Source organism: Podarcis vaucheri (assembly GCF_965113315.1).
Source record: "Podarcis vaucheri genome assembly, chromosome: 1".
NCBI lineage: Eukaryota > Metazoa > Chordata > Lepidosauria > Squamata > Lacertidae > Podarcis > Podarcis vaucheri.
In genome coordinates, this window is record NC_138759.1 from 127,954,102 (window position 1) to 127,980,085 (window position 25,984).

The 25,984-nt window shown below is 43.0% G+C and overlaps 1 protein-coding gene across 7 annotated transcripts; it reads left to right on the top strand.

The window, feature by feature from the left end:
• The first annotated feature begins 230 nt into the window (after nucleotides 1–230).
• Nucleotides 231–24,555, top strand: ORC2 (origin recognition complex subunit 2). 7 transcript variants are annotated; one of them, XM_082191824.1, is made up of 18 exons: nucleotides 231–327; nucleotides 3,258–3,380; nucleotides 3,955–4,061; nucleotides 4,868–5,005; nucleotides 5,614–5,700; nucleotides 7,918–8,010; nucleotides 9,385–9,416; nucleotides 11,600–11,660; nucleotides 14,186–14,370; nucleotides 15,728–15,826; nucleotides 17,229–17,338; nucleotides 18,823–18,955; nucleotides 19,842–19,938; nucleotides 21,203–21,349; nucleotides 21,787–21,958; nucleotides 22,622–22,683; nucleotides 23,240–23,358; nucleotides 23,785–24,555. In XM_082191824.1, the coding sequence occupies exons 3-18, from the start codon at nucleotides 3,971–3,973 to the stop codon at nucleotides 23,866–23,868; spliced, it is 1,710 nt and encodes a 569-aa protein (XP_082047950.1). In that variant the 5' UTR covers nucleotides 231–327; nucleotides 3,258–3,380; nucleotides 3,955–3,970; the 3' UTR covers nucleotides 23,869–24,555. The 7 variants fall into 7 exon arrangements, with proteins under 7 accessions (XP_082047950.1, XP_082047956.1, XP_082047954.1 ...); XM_082191830.1 differs by having other exon boundaries at nucleotides 11,603–11,660; XM_082191828.1 differs by having other exon boundaries at nucleotides 3,258–3,360.
• The last annotated feature ends 1,429 nt before the right edge of the window (nucleotides 24,556–25,984 follow it).

The following is a 25,984-nucleotide window of genomic DNA, read 5'->3' on the forward strand; positions in this document are numbered from 1 at the left end:
GAACCGAGCTGCCACGGAGGCTGAACTCCGCCAGAGGCCTGGTCAGAGCGCCGCCAGTGCGCGCAGACTCCCTGCGCGTTTCGTTCGCCTCACAACAACGCCTTTCCTCGCGGGGCGGAGGGAAGGGAAGGGGAGCCAATCGGCTCTAAGGAACGGGAACCCAATCGCGAAGCCGAGCGTTAGGTTTCCCCCTATGGGAAGGCGGCGGCCAGCCCGGCCCCGGCCTATCAGAACGGAGATGGGCGGGGCCGTTGTCCCGGCGGACGTCGCGGGAAGTAGAGCGCTAGTTCCGGCTGCGCGCGGGTCCGTTCGTGTTCATTCGCCTCTGTGAGTTTTAACGGGGGGCTCTGGGCGGGGCCAACGGTGGGTGGCGAGTCGCCGCATGCGCCGCGCGTTGGGCTCGGTCACGTGGCTTCTGAGGGGGCAACAGAAAGCACGTGTGGAAGGGGGTTGGCGTGTAAGTTACCGGTGTACTTTACCTGAGAGTAAGCCCCGGCCCCTTTGAATTCGAACGAGCCTTGCTTCCGAGTAGAGTAGACCTTGGCAGAATGGCTCTGTGTATCTCAAAGGGAGGGCAGGAAGGCAGCCTCGAGTTCATGAGGACTAGTGTTTTGCTTTGCTTTGTTAAACTCTCCATGGGCCGGTGGAAGGTTTGTCTTCCCGAAATCGTCAGGTTGGCCGGCGCGGGGGATGTAGCGCAAGCGCAGCTGAATTCAGCTGGCCTCGTGAATTGCCTCAGGACTGCAGCTTTTTAGTGGTTACGTTAGTTCCTGTGGGTTTATTTCACAGTAGATTGAGTTTAAATATTTGGTTGCGCGGGGTGTGTGTGTGTAATACACTTTCAAGGTAATCGTAAATACAGTGGTACCTCGGGTTAAGTACTTAATTCGTTCCGGAGGTCCGTTCTTAACCTGAAACTGTTCTTAACCTGAAGCACCACTTTAGCTAATGGGGCCTCCTGCTGCTGCCGCACCACCGGAGCAGATTTCTGTTCTCATCCTGAAGCAAAGTTCTTAACCTGAAGTACTATTTCTGGGTTAGCAGAGTCTGTAACCTGAAGCGTATGTAACCTGAGGTACCACTGTATGTCTGCTGGGAAACAAATCCTGTGGAGTTAAAGGTAAAAGGTAAAGGGGCCATTAGGTCCAGTCGTGGCCGACTCTGGGGTTGCGGCACTCATCTCGCTTTATTGGCCAAGGGTGCCGGCGTACAGCTTCCGGGTCATGTGGCCAGCATGACTAAGCCGCTTCTGGCGAACCAGAGCAGCACACAGAAACACCGTTTACCTTCCTGCCGGAGCGGCACCTATTTATCTACTTGCTTATGTGCTTTCGAACTGCTAGGTTGGCAGGAGCAGGGACCAAGCAACTGGAGCTCACCCCGTCGCGGGGATTCGAACCGCTGACCTTCTGATCGGCAAGTCCTAGGCTCTGTGGTTTAACCCACAGCACCACCCGCGTCCCTCCTGTGACCCTTAATTTCTGGTGTTCATAACTCCCTGCCATTCATTTTTAAGCAGAATAACTCCCAGAGGTCAGCAGTATTTACTGGCGCCTCTTAGGCTTGCCTATCAGAACCACTGAGCCTCTTAGGCTTGCCTATCGGAAGGTCGGCGGTTCAAATCCCTGCAACTGGGAGAGCTCCAGTTGCTCTGTCCCAGCTCCAGCCAACCTAGCAGTTGGAAAGCACACCAGTGCAAGTAGATGAATAGGTATCGCTGCGGTGGGAATGTAAACGGCATTTGTGTCTGCTTTGGTTTCCATCACGGTGTTCCATTGTGCCAGAAGCGGTTTAGTCCTGTTCGCCACATGACCTAGAAAGCTGTCTGTTGACAAACCCCGGCTTCCTCGGCCTGAAAGCGAAATGAGTGCTGCAACCCCATAGTCTCCTTCGACTGGACTTAACTGTTCAGGGGTCATTTACCTTTACATTTTGTCTTTACTCCCAGTCCAGGTAGATGTGCCTACTGTACATAGGATTGTAGCCTTGAGCTGCATGAATCAGGTTGCGAGGATCATGGCTGTTAGTCTTATAACAAGAATCCTGGCACTTGTGTCCTAACACCGGCTACGTCAGGCTGCAATCTTAACCCCACTTACCTGGGGAATGTAGGACTTATTTTCGAGTAGACATGGCTAGGATTACATTGAACATGATAGTTCATACACAAAGGACTCCTGCTGGTGCAGTGGTGTTTTTCTCCTCCCCTTACACCAACACCTTCACATTGGTTGCAGGGTGGTGGTCAGGAGAAATCCCAGAACAGCACAGGGGGAAGAGGAGAGTTTGGTAAACTAAGGTATGGTGTTGCCATAACACTATGTTGAATTCTTCCCAGAATTCTAATGGCAGACTTATTTTAGGAACAGTGTGTTGGTGCTTCTCATTGGCTCTCTCCATTTTGTTTCAAAGTGTAGTTTAACTGTGCACTGTTCATTTCTGCAGTACTTTACTGATCTTCACCGTCTCAATTTTGTGAACGTTTGTGCATCCCACTACATCCCACTTTGAAACTTGAGTCCTCAAAGTGACCAACAACACTTATAAAACGCAACAGTATCTGAAGAAGTGTGCATGCACACGAAAGCTCATACCAAGAACTAACTTAGTTGGTCTTTAAGGTGCTACTGGAAGGAATTTTTTTATTTTGACTATGGCAGACCAACACGGCTACCTATCTGTAACTAAAACGCAACAGATTCACCGAGAAGCTCATGTTCAAAAATGAAACAGCCAGGCACACGAGGCATTAAATGCTCCTTCCCATTGGGTGGTTGCTATAAGTGGGCTCTTTGAGAGTCAGGGAGAGAACAATCCTACTGGAAGAGGCCCTGAATTTGCCTGCCTCCCTCCCTCTTTTCTTTCCTGTCGAAGGGCAATTGGTGTCAGTTGGCCCAGGGCAGAGAAGGACCTTAGACAATGTACCTGCAGCTGCCCCTGATGTTTTCTTTGCTTGCCTCTCATTCCACAGGGCGGTTAGCATCAGTTGGTCCTGTGGTAGGACAGCTGGCCAGGGAGGAGGGGAGATTGAGGACTTTAAAATCACCAAGATATCTATGCAAGAAGAAAATGGTTGGAAAACTCAGATAAAACAAATCAGAGGCATTGTGTAAAAAATTACATACTTGGATCCCTTATCCATAGGTTGCAAGTTGTTGTTTTTAAATTGCTTTTTAAATGTTGGGGAATTTCAGTAGGGTACCATATCTACCCTTCTGACCATTTTAAGGTGTTTCTGGCTCTTCCTTTCGTTTCAGATTAAATAAAATGCTGTGTGGAACTTAGACAATGTAGGCTCATCCACTTAAGCTGGCTGACTTTGTGGAAGTGTATTCTCTCCAATCCTGTTCATGCTGATATGTAAGGTTGTTTTTATCTCTGTAAGTACATTTGAGTAAAATTCGTTTTGAAGGTTGGGTTTTATGTATTTTGAGGTTTTGTGAAATCTTAATTTTGCTTTGCTTAAGATGTGGTTAACAATGGGGGTTCAGCCCAAAAATGAAGATGGCTGCCAACATGGTGGTGCAAAATCCTAAGAAATTCTAGCAGGGACTTCATTGGGGAGATGATCCAATACCTTGTTTAAAACATCATCTGTTTAAATATTGCAGGCCTTAATGCTTGTGGCGGGGGAAAACAATACTTCTTGTATAAATGGGTCAGTGCATCTGGCTGTTAACCAGAAAGTTTGTGGTTCGAGTCTGTTTACCTAGGACGGTTATGGGCAGGATTCCTGCTTTGCAGTGGGTTGGACTAGGTGACCATCACAGTCTCTTCCAACTCTACAATTCTATGATTCTCTGAAAGTAGAAAGGATTATTATTGCTACAAATCTTTCTAGGCTTCTGCTTGTATACCATGCATTTCAGACTTGGTTACATCTCCTATTGGTAATAAGGATAGTTTAATTGTACTTGTGCCTGAATAGGAACATGACACATACTTTGTTTTTAGTTGTAGGCTTCTTGCTATGAATAATCCGAAGTTAAAGAAAAGCAATGTGATAGAGGTCAAGTTTGTGGCAGATGAGGATGTCCTAAAGCACATTTCTGAAGATACAGGTATGAATTGCTTGTTAGTGCAAGGACAACTTATTTACATTATTATAAAGTAGGGTACTACATTTCTCCGCTGGGTTTTTTAAAAAAGTAATTAGAAACTCTGGATATCTTTAAATGCCTTTAAAGTTACATATTTTTAAAAAGGAGAAAGTCTGGTGCTTTTACAGATTTTCTTTTGAGTGTATGCCATAATGGAAACCCAGGTTTTTCTAAGAGACCAAAACTCTTATCCATCATCTTGTTTCTTGAAGGAGGTGACTATTCTTTGTACAGTTCCCCCCGCCACCAATTATGATCTGCTTATAGATCAGGACAGACCTTTTATTCACATTCAGAAATCTTAGGATTGCAAGTTAATAATGTTCAGAACTGCAATGGTATTACTATCACAAGGCCTTTGTACGCTTATCCACAATAAGCAGACGGACTAGTTTTGGTGCCTTGCCTTCAGTTGAATCCTTGCCATCTTTTGCGGAGTAATGTTTTTGCTTGCCTTTTCTCAATAAAAACTGGCAAAGGGATTCAGTTTGCTAGAATATGTTTCTCCCTTTGTATTTTGGTAAGAAAGTGTTCTGCTCCTTCGTCTGAGTTGAATGAACTCTAAATGGAAATAAATATATGTTACATGCAAAGGGTCTAAGGCTGTAGTGCTTAACACTTACTAAATACAGTGGCTGTTACTTCTGAGGAAACATACATAGGATTGTGTTGTAAGTGTGTATGCAGAGAAAGATTTGGCAGAAGCAGGAGAACAGCTAACTGTGTCTGGTTTGTTTGATATTAAAGCCTTACTGCTTCTCTTCCAGGTCATAAGGTTCGAAAGAACAAAGCTGCACAAACGCTTGATGCAAAAAGATGGGTGAAGAAAACAGACGATACCTCAGATAATGAGTCTCAGGAAATTTTTAAAGAACAGGAATATGTTTCTGTCCTAGGCATCCAAGGTATTTATGAGAAAAAGGTAACACTTTGAAAAACTTTACCCAGCTATTAGCCTTGTGAATGTTGGCTAAGAAATGGCTGTGTTCAGTATTGATATCAATACAGTGTTATGTGGGTTGACCCACCCATTTTCACTGTAAACAATGTTTGCTTACAGTGGTGCCTCGCAAGACGAAAAGAATCCGTTCTGTGATTCTCTTCGTCTAGTTTTTTTTTTTTTTTTTTTGTCTTGCGAAGCAAGCCCACTGACGGATTAGAGGATTAGCGCTATTAGCGGCTTTTAGCGGCTTATCAGCTTATCGGATCAGCTGATAAGCGGCTTAGCGGCTTAGAAAAAGGGGGGGGAGGCAAAAAAATCCGCAGGAACTCGCAAGACATTTTCGTCTTGCGAAGCAAGCCCATAGGAGATTCGTTTTGCGAAGCACCTCCAAAACGGAAAACTCTTTCGTCTAGCGAGTTTTCCGTCTTGCGAGGCATTCGTCTTGCGGGGCACCACTGTATTTAACAACATGCAAGTCCTTTGCTGTTTGGCAGATAATTGTTATAATTTCTCTTCCCACCTCCCACAAGTTTGCATCTGAGGGTTTTTGTTTGTTTTGGTGTGTTTTAGGCTCTTTGAAAAATGGCTCCAGTGCAGGTGGTGGGGATGTCTTTCCATTCCAAACTCCAAAACGCTCCAACAAGATGGCAGAAATGGGTAGGGACTGTTTTGTTCAGCAAATTAATTCTTTGGTCCTAGTCTTAGAAATGAAACTGTGAAGGAATAAAACTGTTCAATCGTTCAGTTACAGAATGCTTACTTTCTGTAATTGTTCTTACGGTTAAGCCCTTTAAAATGGGGTTTTCTCTGTAACTATTATGACTGTATACATGCTGCTTTTCAGAACCTTTAGTAAAATTGAAATTTATTGTTTGTTTAACTCTGTTCTGATTCCTTGATTTTCTTCCTCAACTAATTGCCTCACCACACTACCCAAAGCAGTGAGTTGGCTGGACCAGTAAGTGACCTGGTTCACACTTAATGCTAAAGCATGGTTTGCTTAGCCTAACTGTGGCTTGTCTGAATGAATCCAGCCCATCATGCTAACCATGTGCAGGTATGGTTTGTTGTTGGCTTATGAGCTTGTTGGCTTGTTTTTAACTGTTGTTTGATACTATCTCCAAACCAAATAGACTTTCTTAACCATAGTATAATGGGTTGGGAGTTACTTGTGCGTAATCCTGCTCCGTTTGAGCATTAGATTGCCTGGTTAAACCCTCCGGACTGCACAGCCCATCTCAGCGTGGCTGCCCTTAGTCACTCGTAGAATCTGTCTGTGGGCATTTCTTAAAGCGTTGCCAACATAAGAGTTGTTTGACGCCCAATCGTTTCCGCCTCTCACTGCGCGGGAGTCTCCTTCGCAGGGTGGGCGTGGGCAGCGGGGTGCTTGGGCTCTCCTCGCTAACTTCCAGCGAAGAGTCCTGGAGCCCCTGCACCTCCCTGTCTCGTTGCTCTCCTGGATCCCTGGTGTTACACTCATTCTCTTCCCCTTCCTCCCGGCTGAGTCTCCCTCTAGCGCTTGGACCTTCCCCTGCAGAATCAGAGACCCTCTCCTTCTCCCGTGCCTCTGATGGCAGTTCCCTGACACATAGTTTATTTGAACCCTTCCCCCTAAGCTTGACAGGCTACAAAGGCTCAAGGCAAGAGCAGCTGGAAAACAAACCAAGCTTGGGAGAAACAAATTATGGCTTGTGTTGTCAACTGTAAGATAACAAATTTATTTGTATGGCTGGCTAAGCCAAATGTTGACATAGCAAGACCATGCAAACCTGGGCTGCTTTGTTGCTGTGCAGTCCTTTTGAATTTGTGTTAAACTAACCCATAGTTTGATCGAATGCAAGCATAGGCAAACTTGGCCCTCCAGATGTTTTAGGACCACAACTCCCATCATCCCTATCTAACAGGACCAGTGGTCAGGGATGATGGGAATTGTAGTCTCAAAACATCTGGAGGGCCGAGCTTGCCTATGCCTGATCTAATGCATCATCTGAGCCAGATCTGATGGTTGAACTCTCTCCTCACCACAAGCCATGGTTTGGCGTGGTGTGTCATGTGAACCAGGCCAACTGGTAACCATGGGTAAAGCAAGCCATAGCTGGGTGTTATATGTGAACATGGCCAGTAAGCTACGTAGGGTATAGGGCTGTTTTTGTGAGGCAGCCGCAGTGCAGATGAACGTAGCTGCTTCACTTCTCTCCTCACCTCACAGTGCAGGCCCATGCTCTCTGCTGTGATACCGTATATCTAGCGTTTGTCAGTGCTACTGAACAACAAAATATTGCGATATGAGTTTCACTTTCGCCACATCCCTGAGAACCACATGAGTAACCTTTGTAGGTCTTGTTGAGGCTTTTGGCTTCTATTTCAGAACAGCAGCCTTTTTCTTTTGCTTCTGAACCTGGGAGAGTTTTAAAAAGTGTTTGCGTAGCAGCATGGAAGTTGTTTAAGTTCAAATGTTTACAAGAGAAAAATCCTATTTGGTCCATGCAAGCCTTGGTGCCTCTGAAGCAGTTGCAACATTATTGTTTTAAAAATGCTGGTGGTCACACTCTTGTGGTAATACCGCCTTTCATCCGAGGATCACAGGGCATTTGTATCATATTGCTTGTATTACCTTTGTACCAATATTTTGGTCTCACCTTTAGCACTGTAATAAATAATGACTAATGAGCAGTTTATTTCTTTAACCTCATGTTTCATCAATGGCCTACACTAACCTTCCCCAATGTAGCTCCCTCCATATGTTTCGAACTGCAGCTCCCATCAGTCCCAGTTCAAAACATCTGGAGGGCACTAGATTGAGGAAAGTGTTTTAAATTGTATTAATATGTTGTGTGCATGCTTCTTTAATCTGGCATTTTCCTTTGTTCAAAGCCTCTGAGCTAGCTCAGACAGCAGGTAGCAATGTAAAACATGAGAAGCTGAAGGATCCTGAAAAGGGAGCAAGCACTCCTCAAAGCAGCAAGAGTAAGTTCCATTGAAGTAATAAACTAAATTATCAAATGCTTTAGTAAGAGCTGTGTTTGGTAAAAGCTGCTTTTAAAAGGTTTTGCTTTGGGGAGAATTCATGTGTAGCTTTTACACTTACTACCATATTGTTTGCTCTATAGGACGCACTTTTCCCCTCCAAAAATTAAGGGGAAATGTGTGTGCATCCTATGGAGCGAATGCAGGCTCCTTGTGCTACGCTCCGAAGGCTTCGGGTTCCTTTAGCTGAAGCCGGGAGCGCATTAAGTCCCCCCCCCCTCTTGATTTCCCCCTTTAAAAACTAGGTGCGCCCTATGGTCCAGTGCGCCCTATGGAGCGAAAAATACGGTATTTCCTTTGTGGGTTATATTTTGTAGTGTCTAGGATTAACACAATGATTCTTAGCTAGGGAAGGAGAATTAGAGTATGAATGTCTTGACAATAAAGGCAGATGAATATGTGCTCTTGATTAACGTGAGCCTTAATCTGACAGGCTAGATTGCTGATTTTTGCTAAATATTTAACACACTTTTTACCTTTTCATGATAGCCATCCATGTGCCAAGATGTCTAGTTATTTGAAGTGAAAGGTGGATTTTGGAATCTTGTATGTGTAGCTTTCTACTATACTTATTTATTGATTAACAAATTTGTTTTACTGCTTAAACAAAAGACCTGTAAGTGGTTTACAAATGACAATCTAAAATACTCATTTAAGATAGCGATAAAATCAAGCATTAAGAACAAGTTACATATAAAAAAATTATACCTAAATCATATTCTAAAATGCTTAAGGAATGCATAACTAGTTAGCATGCAAGTTTCTACTAATAGGATGCGTTTTGCTATGCAGATTATAGGGATTTCACTCCTATTCTAGCACACTTTTAAAATTGCAGGATCATAATCTGCCACGGTTTCTGTGACTGCATGATCATTCAGTGACTACTCGTACACAATCAAAAATCTTATATGTACGTTGAGTCCCAGTGTAAAAATATGCTGGTACTTGGGGCTCATGTGTTATCTGAGAGGAGAATTTAGTTAAGATGCAATAAGCATTTGGGGAATATGAAATAGTTTATTTAGGAGAGACTTGGGAAGTGGAGAAGCCTTTGCAGAAAACTCCCAGCACAGAATTAAACAGATACAAAATAGTCAATATAACTTAGTTCATCCTTTTTACATGGGAAGGCACTGGATGAATTTGTCACCTGCGTTAATTCTGCATAGAGATGAGGGCATTGTCCAAAGTTCAACATTATTTGCAATCTGAAGTATTTTCTGGTATGAGCATCTGAAGATGCTTAGTTAAGGAAGTAGAAAAGAGCTAATGTTTCTTGGTAATTTGTGACAGTCTTTGTTTAATTTCCAGAGTATTCTGCTTCAAGCAAAGGCAAGGTGGAGGTGAGTGGCAATTTTTGGTGGTTAAAAACATCAGTCATTGATGAAGAATGACCTTTCTCCATTATGTGTAGAATCTCCCAAGTGTTGCCTTCAGTAGTTTGGCCAAATCTATCTGAGGTGGCTCTGAACATTTGTAATCCAGTATAATGCTTGAATTTACATGCAGTGTTGCTTCCTTTGACTGATCCTAAGCTGGTATTAGGTAAAACTGTACTGCTTAGCTATGTGTTTTTTGTTAAGTTTTATCCAGCAGTGGTATTCAGTTGTCCATGGCATTGGAGGGAAGACATTTTCAGGAATTTCCCCTCCCCTAAATGTGACAGGGATGTGGGTAGCGCTGTGGGTAAAACCTCAGTGCCTAGGACTTGCCGATCGCATGGTCGGTGGTTCGAATCCCTGCGGCGGGGTGCGCTCCCGCTGCTCGGTCCCAGCGCCTGCCAACCTAGCAGTTCACAAGCACCCCCGGGTGCAAGTAGATAAATAGGGACCGCTTACTAGTGGGAAGGTAAACGGCGTTTCCGTGTGCTGCTCTGGCTCACCAGAGTAGCTTCGTCACGCTGGCCACGTGATCCGGAAGTGTCTGCGGACAGCGCTGGCTCCCGGCCTCTAGAGTGAGATGAGCGCACAACCCTAGAGTCTGTCAAGACTGGCCCGTACGGGCAGGGGTACCTTTACCTTTACCTTAAATGTGACTAGGGGAGCTCCCAGACCCCCGGAACAGATTTAAGGGGTGGGACTGCAGCAGGAAGGGATATAGCTGAAAATTGCTTCTCTCCCCATTCTGCTGATTGAACTTTACTGTCAGCTGAGTCATATATAAACATTTTATCTGGATAGTACTGTTGACAAGAGGTTCGAGTCATCTAGCAGAAGAATGGGCTTGCCCTTCATACTTGTCGAGAACTGAGTAGCTGGAGGTTTTAGGGAAAATAGCATAAATGGCCATCTACATTGATTTTTCATGACCCAACTTCTCAAGTGTTAAGATCAGCATGTACTCTCTGGCCTGTTGCTAGAATATGCTGGCTTAGTGGGTATCACAAATAGATCCACCTTGGTAACAGCACTGCTGTATCCCTGGAAAGATCTGACAAGTTCTCCCCCTACCCATTTTTTAATCAGTATTGATCACTTCTTTTAGTTCTAGAAGACATTTTAATATTGATTATGTTTGTTTTTACCGATTGTGTGACTGTTACGTTTTAATTTAATCATATATATTATTCAAATTGTTGTTGTAATCTGCTTTGAAAAGTTGGGTTTAAGTAACTTGAAAATATAGCTTATGGATCTTCCTTGAAAGATCAACTCGTGGCTTCCTGGGTGTGAAGTATCTGCTGTATCCCTGGAAAGATCTGACAAGTTCTCCCCCTACCCATTTTTTAATCAGTATTGATCACTTCTTTTAGTTCTAGAAGACATTTTAGTATTGATTATGTTTGTTTTTACCGATTGTGTGACTGTTACGTTTTAATTTAATCATATATATTATTCAAATTGTTGTTGTAATCTGCTTTGAAAAGTTGGGTTTAAGTAACTTGAAAATATAGCTTATGGATCTTCCTTGAAAGATCAACTCGTGGCTTCCTGGGTGTGAAGTAACTTTGAGAATAGATTGAGGGCCTTCTCAGTAGTGGCGCCCACCCTGTGGAACACCCTCCCTTCAGATGTGAAGGAAATAAGTAGCTATCCTACCTTTAAAACACATCTGAAGGCAGCCCTGTTTAGGGAAGTTTTTAATATTTTTAATATTTAATGCTGTATTGTTTTTAACACTTGATTGGGAGCCTCCCAGAGTAGCTGGGGAAACTCAGCCAGATGGGCGGGGTATTAAAAAACAAACAAAAAACTGCTTCATGCGGTCCTAGTGTTCTGCAAATATCCATAAGACATTTCCATGTCTATTTCAAATATGAGTTCAGTCTTAATGTATTGATCTGAAATTGGTACATGATAGCTGTAAATTTGTAGGTTTGGAAGAAACTAATCTAAACTGTCCCAGAAATAGAAACAAGTACAACCGGGGTTCTTAACTGACTTTGCTTGGTCTCTAGGTCTAATAATAATGAGATTCCAGAACTAGATTCTGCAGGTTACGTTCAGTTTTTGTGTTTAAGGCTTTCTAAACCATCTAAACAGATGAGATTTTATTTAGAAGATACTTCATATGCTTGCTTTATTAGCAGAGTAAAAAGAATGAATTCATGTCAAAAACACCCTACAGACTCAGGAAAAGAATTACGGGTAAGCATTTGCATTAAATTCCAGCTAATATAGTTCAGTGGTGTTTTATAAGATGAGATTTCATTCTTGTGCTCTGCCTCTTCAGTTCTGACATGGTATAACAATTTCCAGAGGAGTAGCTGTATTGCGGCAACTAATCTTGTAGCACGTTAGAGTTGAATAAAACTATCATTGCATAAGCTTTTGGGATGGTATTCACCCAAGGAGCTGAATCAGCAGGAGCCCCCCCCTCCCCCTGCTCAACCCCTAAAATTGACCTGTGGGGGTTAGGAGAACCTCAAGAGCAGGTTCGGAGGAGGATGGGGCAGATGGTTTTGCCTGGCAAGATGAAATGCTTGCTCAAACAGAATGTTCATCATAGTGTAATGTTGAATTCCATCCTCAATTTTTTTTGTTCTCTCCCTTGTGCTTTAGTATTCAACTAAGGTTCACTCAAGAGGGACGCGAGTGGTGCTGTGGGTTAAACCACAGAGCCTAGTGCTTGCCGATCAGAAGGTCGGCGGTTCGAATCCCTGCGGCAGGGTGAACTCCCGTTGCTCGGTCCCTGCTCATGCCAACCTAGCAGTTCGAAAGCATGTCAAAGTGCAAGTAGATAAATAGGTGGGAAGGTAAACGGTGTTTCCGTGCCCTGCTCTGGTTCGCCAGAAGCGGCTTAGTCATGCTGGCCACATGACCCGGAAGCTGTACGCCGACTCCCTCGGCCAATAAAGCGAGATGAGTGCCGCAACCCCGGAGTTGGCCACGACTGGACCTAATGGTCAGGGGTCCCTTTACCTTTAAGGTTCACTCAAACTAGATCTATTGAAATTAATGGACCTAACTTAAATGTGTTCATTAATTTCAGTGGGTCTGCTGTGAGTAAAATTTAGTTGAATAACACCCAGTATGTGGGAAAGCAGTATCCTAAAGAAGGTACCACTTTGCGTGAGGTTTTATGTTTCATACCTCAGGTGAACTGTTAACCCTCACTGGCTCTATTGTATAGATTACCAGTGAGGTTCATTGATACAGCGTACTTGAATTAGCACATCAAAACCTGGAGGAAATGTATGGGCCTTCCTTCCATCTGTGTGCTTCAGTGACACACAGAGAGATTTATCCAAATACCAATTCCGAAAGCTGTTGCCCAGATCGTAGGGAGATCCGGATGTAAGCTTTCTTTAATGCGTTGGTTTCAATTAAGTAGTCTTAATTCTGTAGTGTCCACCCATTATTTTTAGATTGAAACTGCTTCAGTTCTGATGGGGGGTTTGAATACATTATGGCAGATTTCTGTGTTTTTAAAAAATCTGTGCAGTCATTTTCCCACATTGACATATACAAAGTGTGGTGTGCAGTAGATAGTGTTCCCTGTATTTCCAGTGTTCAAAGTGCTGCAAAGTACACCACTAAAAAAACACCACCTCTGCGGAAGACAGGTTTTGAGAGGTTCAGGGGAATCCAAGCTTTGCAGAAGTTCAGAAAGATTGTTGGCCAAAAAGCAAAGCAAAGAATTGGGGTCAACCCAAAGCCTGACCAAATGATGACAGAGTGTGTTTGGTGACCATTAAGTTCTGGCTGATCAGGAGCAGGGGAGGAAATGAAGTGCCTGGACTCCACAGCAGCATTTCAGTTGTGTCTTTCAAGTCTACATGGATAATGGGAACCCTTGGGTTAGGCCAGGGGTGGGCAACCTAAGGCCCATGGGCCGGATGAGGCCCAATCGCCTTCTCAATCCAGCCCGCGGACAGTCCGGGAATTAGCATGTTTTTACATGAGTAGAATGTGTCCTTTTATTTAAATGCATCCCTGGGTTATTTGTGGGGCCTGCCTGGTGTTTTTACATGAGTAGAATGTGTCCTTTTATTTAAAATGCATCTCTGGGTTATTTGTGGGGCATAGGAATTCATTCTCTCTCCCCCCACAAAAATATAGTCCGGCCTACCACATGGTCTGAGGGACAGTGGGAAAAAGGTTGCTGAAACCCTGGGTTAGGCAGTGGCTTATTTTCTTGCCACATAATGTGTTCTTTACCCAGTTTCCCCCTACGTAGACTATGTTGAGATTCTGCTGTTGTTTGAGAAGGTGACTCTGTGGCTTAAACAGTGGTACCTTGGTTTTCGAACTTAATCCATTCCGGGAGTCCATTCGACTCCTGAAACCATTCAAAAACCAAGGCACAGCTTCCGATTGGCTGCAGGAGTTTCCTGCACTCAAGTGGAAGCCGCATCAGATGTTCAGCTTCTGCAAAACGTTCGCAAACCGGAGCACTTACTTCTGGGTTTGCGGCATTCGGCAGTTGATTTGTTCGACAACTAAGCCGTTCGAGAACCAAGGTAGCACTGTATGCGTGTGAGGTGAAGGGAGAACTCCATTTACTATCTGTAAGGAAACAGCTATGTGCTCTATCAGTTATGCACCACTTGTAAGTGGCCTTTTTTTCTACCCAGTATATGCAATATGAAGTTGAAGTACAAAATTTCCACTGTACAAGATGAGTTAGGAACGGAAACTCACAAGTCTCTTGCCCAATGTTTCCTTTTTAGCTTTAAACATGTGCTCTGATACTGAAAGTGATTATTCCACTTCGTGCTCTGAAGAAGAGGAAGATGACAGCTGTAAAGAAACTACAGATTATGCTGTCGATCCAAAAATGCTGGCCAGACCCCAGACATCATCTGCTCCGGCTAACAAAGAAACGCCAGCTAAGAAGCTGAAGAGAGAAGTTCCTGTGAGTGTGGATGCACTTCAGTTTGTTAATCACATTGGCTATTGGCCATAGAAATAAGGGCTTCTCAAAACATTTCAAACATTGAATTAAATGTGGGCCCGTCTCTGGCAGGAAACATTGTGGATGTGCTTAGTGGCAGTTTAATCCCAATTCGTTTTGAATCTTACAGGCTTAATTCTGCGGAAAGGCGCATCATATGACTTTGGAAGGTGCACGGGAAATAATAATAAATTTTTATTTATATCAGTCCCTCCCCAGCAGAAGCCGGGCTCAGGGTGTCTAACAACAATAAAATAATACAACATTCTAAAATCATTTCATTGTAAAAGTAATTCAAATCAAATTGATGGCAACCATTGGGCTAGAGTTCTGTGAAGATTGCCAAAGGAGGGAGTCAGGCTGTGCCCTGACCAAAGGCCTGGTGGAACAGCTCTGTCTTGCAGGCCCTGCGGAAAGATGTCAAGTCCCGCAGGGCCCTGGTCTCTTGTGGCAGAGCGTTTCACCAGATCGGAGCCTTTCTGCCTATTTCCTTGGGCTTGTCAAGGCAGGAGATGCTGTCCCAGATTTACATATAAAGACCCCTAAGTGTTATATATGAGGTTTTATACAGCTTGGGACCTGCACTGTCCAAGGAGCGCATTCTCCCATACAGGCCTCCATATTGTGTTGAGATCAGGGATGCAGGCCCTCATGATGGTCCCATATTTCATTGGAGGTTGCTTATGCTGTACCCCGAATTAGGGCTTTCTTGGGGGGAGGGGTGCCATAATTATAGCATTCCTTCCCCTCTGAAATGTGGTGAACACTGACTCATGTATTTTAGGTACCTGCTGAAGACATATGATGGACATTAATTTTTGAGCCCATTGTTACAGTATTCTATAATTTATAGTGATTTAAATGGGTTGATACAGATTTTTATTGTTTTGTTTTGTTTTAAGAACCCTCTGGAATTGCATATGACAATGAAGACAATGTGCCTCTTTACTTAGATTTAAGTCCCTGTGTGTGCAATGGAATTTATTCACAGGTAGGGGTTTCTAGGATTGCAGCCTAACAGTCCAGTGCTATTGCATGTCTACTTGGAAGCCTTAACTGAGTGTCTTGCATTTACTCCCAAGTAAGTTTGCATAGGATTACATCCTTAGCCTATGATAAACTTTGTTGTATACTTTTTGCCTTATTATAGAAGGCAGCTTCTTGACTAAGGGATAATGACTGCGAGATAGTTATGCATGAAATAACATGTGCGTTTAGAAATTTTCCCTTTCTTCTCAGTTTGCTGCTATCCCTTTTCCCCTTCCCCTTCCCCCATGACTGAAGCAGCTTCCCACTGTGTGTTTCTCTCTTCCTGCAGAGTAATTTGGTGGAAGAGTATTTTGAAGCACATAGCAGTTCCAAGGCTTTAACTTCTGACCGAACACTTCAGAAGCTACAGAAAGAGAAAATGGATCAGGTATGTGCTATGAGGGACTATTTGTATTAGAATTTCCTTTTGAGGTCTTTGTTCAGAGAAACTTCTAGCAACTGTCTCTGTGCTTGTTCTTGGATGGACCCAGTGGTTGGTTCATTGGTTGGTTGGTTTATTTTACCTTATTGGTAGTAGCACAGTTTGAGTTGTAATGCTGAAAACAGTGAGAAATACCGTATTTTTTGCTCTATAAGACTCACCTTTTCCCTCCTAAAAAGTAAGGGGAAATGTGTGCGTGTCTTATGGAGCGAATGCAGGCTGCGCAGCTATCCCAGAAGCCAGAACAGCAAGAGGGATTGCTGCTTTCACTGCGCAGCTATTCCTCTTGCTGTTCTGGCTTCTGAGATTCAGAATATATATTTTCTTTTTTTCCTCCTCCAAAAACTAGGTGCGTCTTGTGGTCTGGTGCATCTTATAGAGTGAAAAATATGGTACTTTGCAGTGAAAAGGGCTTGGTTAAGCTAGAAGAGGGGTGTGGAACTTCTGGCCTGCAGGCCATTCTTGCCTCGCCACTTTGGCCCACAAGGGCATTTTCCACAAACCATGCCCACCCGCCAGTCAGCTTGCATCTCTGTTAATGTCAGCTGGTGGGCAGGACCTTTTTGGAAAGCCCCCCCAGCCATCCCACATTGATCCCCATCCACCCCCAAAAAGGATCCACATGGGGAAGGCTTTCTAGCCTGCTTTCATTGCATGTGCAGCAAAAGCAAGCAGACCTGGGGTTTTTCTTCATCGCTTTGTAATGGAGCAGTCCCTGCCGAAACCAATGTCTGCTTTAGAAATCAGCTCTGACCAGTGTTTGAAACTCCCATTGTTCTAGGTGCATTTTGCGACAGGGAATTTCATTAGCGCAAGCAGTTTCTGAGCTCTGGGCGCAGTACCACACCTAAGATTTCAGATTAAAACTGCAGAGTGTAAGGAAAGGAGGACCTTTTTCTGCCTCCCCACTTCCAGCTACTCTCTGAATACTGGAGAAGAGACCCTCTTAAGAATACTAGGGGGGTAGGCAGGGGAAGGACTAGATCGTGTGAAAAATGAATATAATATTTTAGCTGCAGTTCATTCATTTTCAGCTTTGCATTCTTGTTAGTAAAAAAGTGTGCCTAGACATTCCGTTGTTGTGCCCATAACTTAACTTTAAGGTGCCATTTAGCTTCTAGCCTTCATATCTCAGTTTCTAACACTGGCTCTGGCAGATACTGCTCCATCATGCAATGCTGAAGAAACAGGCACTTCTTTCCCTGCTGAGACAGAAAAGTGGGGCCTGGCTGAAAACAGGTACCCTTTGCAGCAGTTTCTCCCTCCCTGTTTTAATTAGAAATATATTGCTTCATATCTTTCAGCCCTGCACCTATTCTAATGCCTTATTTTTCCCTTCCTGGTCTAGGAGTCCCTGCAAAACATCTTGAATAAAGTACCTGTTGCTTTTGCTTCTGAATGTGAGGCATTAACCAAGCAACATGAATCTCTCTTTTACAAATGGATGTTGCAGCTGCAGTAAGTATCTGGTGGGCTTCTGTAAGAACATGCAATATACAATGTTCTCTTAAAACAAATTGAAGTTGTAATTAAACCTAATTGTTTCTTAGGCTCGGAAATAGTTTTCATTGAATAAAACCACATTCACTTCCCATGGTACAGTTAATGTATTTTCTGGAGTTGAGGTCTTTATAAAAGGAACCTCATGTGGATGATGTTTGAGGGATAGAAATGCTTTCAACCAAGTTTCTTAAACAGATAGGAAACTATCTCATATAAAGCAGTCACAAATCTTCTGGGTGATAGCTATTGGTTTTCTATAACAGAAAAGTACATGGGATTGAAATAGATCCTAGATTGTAAAGGTCTATTAGCTAATTGTCATAGCCACTTTCCAGATTGAATATATGGGAGAGAAGTGCAGATTGGGTGCTGTTCACAGTATGGCTGCACTTATTTCCATTCCACTGCAAGTTGGCATCAGGAAAATAAACAGATAATAGGCATAGATGCTGCTTTTCATTTTACCTTCACAACAACCCTGTGAGGTTGCTTTCTCCTAGTGAACTTAATGGGTGGGTAGGAATATGTATATACATCTCTCCGGTGCGACACTGTAACCTCTACGTCACATCAACTCTCAATGTTTATCTCTTGCAGGTTAAAAAAAAGTAGGCCCACACAGTAGTTTTGTTGCATACAGTGGTACCTTGTGTTACGGACGGGATCCGTTCTGGAGGCCCGTCCGTAAGGTGAAATGCCCGTAACTTGAAGCGCTGTGTTTGCGCAGACACGCAGCGCGATTTGACGCTTCTACACAGGCGTGAGTAAAATCTGGAAGTAACCCGTTCCCGGACCTCCGGGTTGCTGCGGGACGTAACGCAAAAAGGCGCAACATGAAGCAGACGCAACACAAAGTATGACTGTACAGTGGTACCTCGGGTTACATACGCTTCAGGTTACAGACTCCGCCAACCCAGAAATATTACCTCGGGTTAAGAACTTTGCTTCAGGGTGAGAACAGAAATCGTGCAGCAACGGTGCAGTGGCAGCAGGAGGCCCCATTAGCTAACGTGGTGCTTCAGGTTAAGAACAGTCTCAGGTTAAGAACGGACCTCTGGAACGAATTAAGTTCTTAACCCGAGGTACCACTGTACTCTGCTTCAGAATTGGAATTGTCTCTGTTCCCTCTTCCTCTGCTGCTTTGCAAGTAGGCAGCAAACAAACCTGACAGTGGGAATCTCATCTTTCTGCTGAGCATTTAATTTTGCTTTTCAGGACTGGAAAAGGATCGGAGATTTCTTCAAAGATACTAAATTTAAACAAACTTCAATTGTTGTTGTTGTTATTATTCAGGAATGAAGACGGAATAAGTGTTTACAAAGAAAAAACAAATACAGTTCTGTCAGAATAACAAAAAGTAAAATACTGTTCTCGATAAGAACACTTTCAATAGGTTATGCGCTATATTGTAAATTTCAGAGATGTTTTCTTTCTTGCAGCCTAGGATTCAACATTGTGCTATATGGATTAGGTTCAAAGAAAGCTCTGTTGGAGAATTTTCGCATTTCTCTTCTGCAAGATTCTGTTCATATTGTTGTGAATGGGTTCTTCCCCAGCATCACCGTGAAATCGGTAAGAAAAAAGAGACATATATGCATGCATGCATTCAGAGAAGTAAACAAAAGCTTCAATACAAACTGCATGGTTTATTAATAGGTTACCGTTATTTAGAACACAGCTCAAATGAAGTTGGTTTACATTCGGTTCATCTCTTAATTCTAGCAGACAAAGCCTCCAGTACATAAAGGTAGTCCATGGTTTTGGTTTGCTCTGACTTCCTATATGGGTCTTCATTTGCAAATGCTGTTTATATGAAAGGGCAGGTTGCGCTGGTTGGAACGTAGAAAAACCTGCCTAATGTGTGTTTTAAGTTTATACTTAAGAAACCTGCAAACTGCTAAGGATTGTTTCAGATACAGTGGTGCCCCGCAAGACGAATGCCTCGCAAGACGGAAAACTCGCTAGACGAAAGAGTTTTCCGTTTTGGAGGTGCTTCGCAAAGCAAATCTCCTATGGGCTTGCTTCGCAAGACGACAATGTCTTGCGAGTTCCTGCTGTTTTCCCCCCCCCTTCCCCCCTTTTTCTAAGCCGCTTATCAGCTGATCCGATCAGCAGATAAGCCGCTAAAAGCCTCTAATAGCGCTAATCCGCTAATCCTTCAATGGGCTTGCTTCGCAAGACGAAAAAAAACGCTAGACGAAGAGAATCACAGAACGGATTCTTTTCGTCTTGCGAGGCACCACTGTATTGTGAAGTTTGTATATGGAAGGCTCTTCTGTGTATTGTATGTGTGGATGTTTTTACTACATATCGCTTTCAATATAGGAATTCTGTGAAATAGTCTTAATATCGAGACAGCTGCTTTTAACGTGAGTTAAGCTCTCTTTGAAAAACCATGCTTAAAAAACAACAACACAGTTCCAAAGGAAAATGGTGACCTGCTGTTTTTCTGTGCCAGATTCTTAATTCCGTAACAGAGGAGGTGCTGGATCACATGGGCACTTTTCGCAGCCCCCAGGATCAGCTGGACTTGATAGTGAAAAGATTTAAAGAAGGTAATACAGATGGGCCAATATATTAGAAGTTCGGAGTCTTCCTAAGTTAAAAAAAAAAAAAAGATTGGATGAAACTAATGATTTGGTTTACTCATATATTTATTGCCTGTTCAAATACAGTGATTATAAAGGTGCTTATTCTGGCAATTCATCTAGGACGCAATACCAATTTGTAAAACATGGGACTTGCTCCAGTAGGCTTTGAGTTATTGCTGTGGATTCATTATAGCTGTTATTGATAACTAGGCATTAGTTTCAACTAAACAGTTGGGCAGTTCAGTCCCACCTTGATAGTGCAACAGTATTTTATGCAATTATCAGCACAGATCTAGACTTCTAGATTTGAGTGGGGATGTTGCTCAGTGATCAAATGAAATGAGTGGAGTATTTTTAATAAGAAGTTTTATTTATTTTCAGTGATTAAAAGAGTTTTCCCCATCCGAGTTTTGTTTTTAAAAAAACTAGCTTGGAAGCTAACTAGTCGTGGAAATGCATTACAGTACTTTACTTGCAAAAGGATAGCAGAATTTGGGGGCGGCGTGCGTTATTGGGTTTTTGTTTTTATTTTGATTATATATACAGTGGTACCTCGGGTTACATACGCTTCAGGTTACAGACTCCGCTAACCCAGAAATAGTACCTCGGGTTAAGAACGTTGCTTCAGGATGAGAACAGAAATCGTGCTCTGGCGGCGCAGCGGCAGCAGGAGGCCCCATTAACTAAAGTGGTGCTTCAGGTTAAGAACAATTTCAGGTTAAGAACGGACCTCCGGAACAAATTAAGTACTTAACCTGAGGTACCACTGTACTTAGAAGTACTAAAAGGAGGAATAGATGGTTGGAGAAACACATTAATCCGACATCTTGCCAGATGATCTCACCATCCCCCTCAGGGTTTTTTTTAAAAAGCAAAATTCTTCACATTCAGTTCATTTCCCCGTCTCTCTGGTACTGAATCTAAAAAATGCAAGTGTTGAGAGAAGTTTTTAAAACAAAATTTTGGGTGGGAATCTGGATTACAAAATATTATAGCATGGGTTAAAATGGAATTCTTTTATTCAGAATACGTGTTTGCGTTACTAGCCATGAATCTTGGATTCCTGGACACATAAATATAGGTGGTTTTTACCTGAATGACTGGTCCTGTGAATTTTGGAGGTGATGAGCAGCCACAGAAAGCTTGTCAGCATTTGGCTGCAGCTAGGTGACTTTCCTACTTCCTTGACAGCCTGTTTTTAACCCTTGTACTTCTTCTCATTTGCCAGATCCTTTGCTGGAGCTCTACCTGCTCATCCACAACTTGGACAGTCCAACATTGAGAGGAGACAAAAACCAACAAATCCTAGCACAATTGTCATCTCTTTCTAATATCTACCTCATAGCATCTATTGATCACATTAATGCACCACTCAGTAAGTTCTTAGGCCTTTCAGCCCTCTAGCTTGAAAAATCCATCTTAGTCAGTGGAAACATCTGTTTGGTACATATGTAATGCATTCTGTGGCCGTATTTAGATGCATTTCTTAACCATGGTTTGGTATTATAGCTGAACACAAGCTTGCCCACAAACCAGGTATTAGCATTACGTACCCGGGTGTTAGTCATTAATAGTTATGGAGTCCACATGGCACCTTAGACCAATTGAGTTTGTAGTGTGGGGCACACTGGTGTTCCGACTTGAACTGTTTACAGGAAGGGTGGGAAACCGCCAGCCTCTCCTCCTTGTTCCCACTGTGTTTTCCCACACAGAGCCCGAGATTTGGGGAGCATCCTCCCACCCCTCCCAAAAATCTCCACATAAAATGGAGTTACATAATTTTTACTTTTTCTTTCTTTTCTGCTCTTGTAGTGTGGGATCAAGCAAAGCAAAGCATGTATAATTGGTTGTGGTATGAAACGACCACTTACAGTCCTTATGTAGAAGAAACATCCTTTGAGAACTCCCTCTTGATACAGCAATCCGGGTCTTTGGCTTTGAGCTCTCTCACTCATGTTCTGCGCAGTCTCACTCCTAATGCAAGGTAATAACTCTTCTGTGATGTTCAAGTGTCAGGGGCCTTCGCTGCGACTAGGGGGCTAATTCTTGGGGGGGTGGGAGGAGTGGTTTTTAAATAAAGCTTCAATGTTGGGAACGGAAAGCTGCTTTACAAATAGGGAAACAAGACCTGAATGCTATTTTCGTAGTGCCTCGAGTTCATGTTGCCTAATATTTGCTAGATACACAACAGTGGGAGACTCCAGATCTTTCCCTGCTATATTGTAGAATCTACAGTGTAGATCATGACTACAAATGATCTTCATTTTCCCTTTTGTTTTTTCACAGAAGGGTTGTGCTGTATCAACAGAAATGATGTTTCCCACACAAAAAAATTAGTAGAATTAGTATAGCTGACGGGAGATTTTAAAAAAAGGTTTTCCTCAGAAGGAAGTCTGTAGTTGGGAATAAATGTGGATTTTCAGCAATGGTGTAAAGGGAGGGGGAGCAAATGCTTTAGTACACAACAGAGGGAGCTGTTCCAGTTCTGGGTGGAATCACTGCAGAAAGTATAAAGCCAAGAACAGAAATAGGATGTTAAAAGTGGTCGCGTGCACAATTAAGCCCTTTTTCTTTTCAAAACATGTTTCCTCCCATATTGTAAGTTATGCTTCTAGTCTTGTTTAAAGATACTTCTTTTACTTATCAGGGGGATTTTCAGACTTTTGGCAGAATATCAGTTGGAAAATAAGGATAACACCTCATACCCAGGTAACTCAACAGACATGAATTCTTCTTTCTGGAGGTCAAACTAGGGTAGCACTAGGTCATGAGCTTTAGCCTAAGTCATGGATTCTGAGCACAATGCCTATATAAATGTGATGAAACTTCTGTTTTATGTGAGTATCAATTGGTACTGGGCATGTGGACACTTGCTGCAGCAATTCATTTGAGTGGGTGAGATTGTAAGCTCTTCCAGTTGTCATGAAACTGGCCGCTGAAAAGTAGCATTGCTTTGAACTGAATGAGAGGACCAGACTAGGGAATGAAGCCTTGCTTTCAGTGCTATCTCAGGTAGGAAAAGATCCAGAAAGGAAAAGTTTTGAGGAAATCAACCCCTTCCCCCATTTTTCGAATTGATATTTTGAGGGAACACAATGGTGGGGAGATATTTCTCGTGCATGGCTTTCTCAAAGAAAAATTTTCATACTAGCTTTTGAATAAAACCTTCAAGCATCATACAGATCTCGTTAGCAACATTGATCTTCATTTGAGCAAGACTTCGCTTTTAATGCTATGCGTTCCATTGCTTCTTTTCCCCTGCTAGGACTTTCCTTTCAAGATTTCTACCAGCAATGTCGGGAAGCCTTCCTGGTCAATAGTGACCTAACTCTCAGGGCTCAGCTCACAGAATTCAGGGATCACAAGCTCATTAGGACTAAGAGGGTGAGTGAAGCTGCTATAGACATGCTAATGTGACTATTTGTTTAACAGTGCCTATGCTGCAGAAAAAATCAGAGTGTATGATTCTGGGTACAGGGTGAATGACAATAGAACTACAATTAAATATTTGTGGTGTATATTAATAGACAGAAGAATCACATGTGTGTTCATGGTATTGAAACAAGCCAAAGGCTGCTTATACTATTGTGAAAGTTGCCATCCAAAATGTGGAAGCAGTCTTCTACAAATTTCTGGTAGGACATTGGATCGTGCCTTTTGAGGAGGAAATGTGCTTTAGTTTGTTCTAGTCACGTAGCATAACTTGAGAGGGCATATCCCTATCAGTGCATGACTGCTAGTTGGATTGAACAAAAATTCTTTGTTATTCTTATGCCTCGGAACTAATCAAAATAGTGTGCTTGTTTTCAGGGTGCTGATGGAGTTGAATATTTATTAATTCCTGTGGACGCTGGGACCTTGACTGACTTTTTACAGAAAGATAATGACATTTGAAGGCTCTGAAATGTGCAATAGCAATTGCTCTCAAGAGCTGCTGGAATACTGCCTACAGTGTAGTCAATTTTCAGATCTCAGGAGTTTTTATCTGCCTGTAATAATTGAGTAAAGCATTGTTTGTGCAAAGCCAACTTTTATATATATATCTAAAACTGCTTAGTTTTTCCACTTTGGATGACGATTTCCTCCTTTGTATTCCATTACAAGGAAGGTGTGACATAGGAATGTGCCTTTCTGCTCATGAAGTAACTTGTGCTTGAAAATACACATTGTTGGCTGTTAGCAGCTTCAGTTTTTCAACAATGAATGAGTATGTCATATTTACAGACTACCCTATTGGTTTTCTAATATGTGCAGTGTGAGATGGAGAGGTGCCTGTACTTGGGCAAAGCAAAATACAAACACCAGAGACCCAGGTTATTTTGGACACGTTTGTTGACGTTTTAGCCTTCATTGGTATACAAGCCATTGTAATGTTAAGAATAAGCTGGCACCTGTCTCTGCAATGTAAAGAAAATGGCAGCTATGCTGATTTTTCAAACCAACTTTCTTAATAATAATGTCAGAAGTAATGAGAGGTAGTATTTGGGTTTTTTAAAAAAATAATCTGAATAAAAATGTGTAGTTGTGCAATAGTTTTTTTTGTATGGTTCTAAATAAAACACAGTTTATGGTCCTGGCGAAGACTTGTATTTGAAAAAACGTCAACTTAAGTGGCAGAAGAGGTGCTGTTGAGCGGGTGGAGCGATCAAATGTCCCTTCTTGTGCCAGGTAGTGGGATGGTGGTGGTGTCACTACATTCATGTAGCCCTTGTGTGAGCTGGCAGAAGTGCTGCTGTAGAGCCAGTGGAAGATCCTGAAATGGGGTAGGATTTGTTAGTCCCCAAGCGCTTTCCAGTTCCGACATGTGATAATGTAGGGGCCCAATCAAGGCAGAATTCATCATCTCCCTACTGCTGCATAAAGCCCATACCATCAACAGCTGGAGTTTGGACTGATCCCTTACTCAGAAGTTCAAATCCCACTAAATTCAATGGAGCTTATTCCAAAATAAATGTTCATGGGATTGCAGCCTAAATTAGATACTGCTGGTTCTGACATCGAAGTGATCAACGACCATTAGACCATTGAAAGTTTGTTTGAAAAAGTTCTGAGATGTGCATCTTCATGTACAGTGGTGCCTCGCAAGACGAAAATAATCCGTTCTGCGAGTCTCTTCGTCTAGCGGTTTTATCGTCTTGCGAAGCAACCCTATTAGCGGATTAGCGCTATTAGCAGTTTAGCGGCTATTAAAGGCTTAGCGGCTAAAAGGCTATTAGTGGCTTAGCGGATTAGAAAAAGGGGGGGAAGTGTGAAAAAATCGGAACACTCGCAAGACGTTTTCGTCTTGCGAAGCAAGCCCATAGGGAAATTCGTCATGCGAAGCAGCTCAAAAACGGAAAACCCTTTCGTCTAGCGGGTTTTCCATCTTGCGAAGCATTCGTCTTGCGGGGCACCACTGTAGTATATAAATCATTGGTTTAGCTTATTTTTTGCCTTACATTTTCCGAGATAAAAAAAGCTAGCTGTCAGGTAGAAGTGCTTTCTTGGGGGGGGGGGGGAGAGAGATTCCTTGCACAGCATAAAATTCCAAAAGTGAAGTTGAGAAATAGTTTTTTCCCCTAACATTCCTGATTAATTTTTGTGCTAAGGCTACCAATCAAAGAGTGATTTTAGCTGCAACCCTGTGAACCTACCCGGAAGTCCTCTTTGGGGCCCCACAAATGGTGTTACTTTGCTAGTGCCTCTTTGCTTTTGTGCCCTTATAGTTCTCCATCAGGTACCCCCCTCTCTACACTTCTGGGAAGCAAATGCCTCCTTACTATGGAGGGAAGCTTCACATCACCCAGGAGCAATTGCTGTTGAAATTCTTCTCTCAACTTCCCAGTGCTTAGTCTTTTGCCTGACTCAGGGGTCTGCAACCCGCGGCTCCGGAGCCGCATGTGGCTCTTTTACACCTTTGCCGCGGCTCCGGGGAGGATACTAGCAAGGGGAGGAGGCGCATTGTGCACCCTGACACTCGCCACTGTGGCGGGCGCTGTACTGGCTGTGATGTCACATGGTGATGCGTGCG

What these genes read in the sequence shown, in the direction of transcription:
- ORC2 (XM_082191824.1), top strand. Translation starts at nt 3,971, where the DNA reads ATGAATAATCCGAAGTTAAAGAAAAGCAATGTGATAGAGGTCAAGTTT. An exon ending in GCACATTTCTGAAGATACAG is followed by an intron (nt 4,062 to 4,867) that starts GTATGAATTGCT and finishes CTTCTCTTCCAG; the next exon opens with GTCATAAGGTTCGAAAGAAC. An exon ending in CAACAAGATGGCAGAAATGG is followed by an intron (nt 5,701 to 7,917) that starts GTAGGGACTGTT and finishes CTTTGTTCAAAG; the next exon opens with CCTCTGAGCTAGCTCAGACA.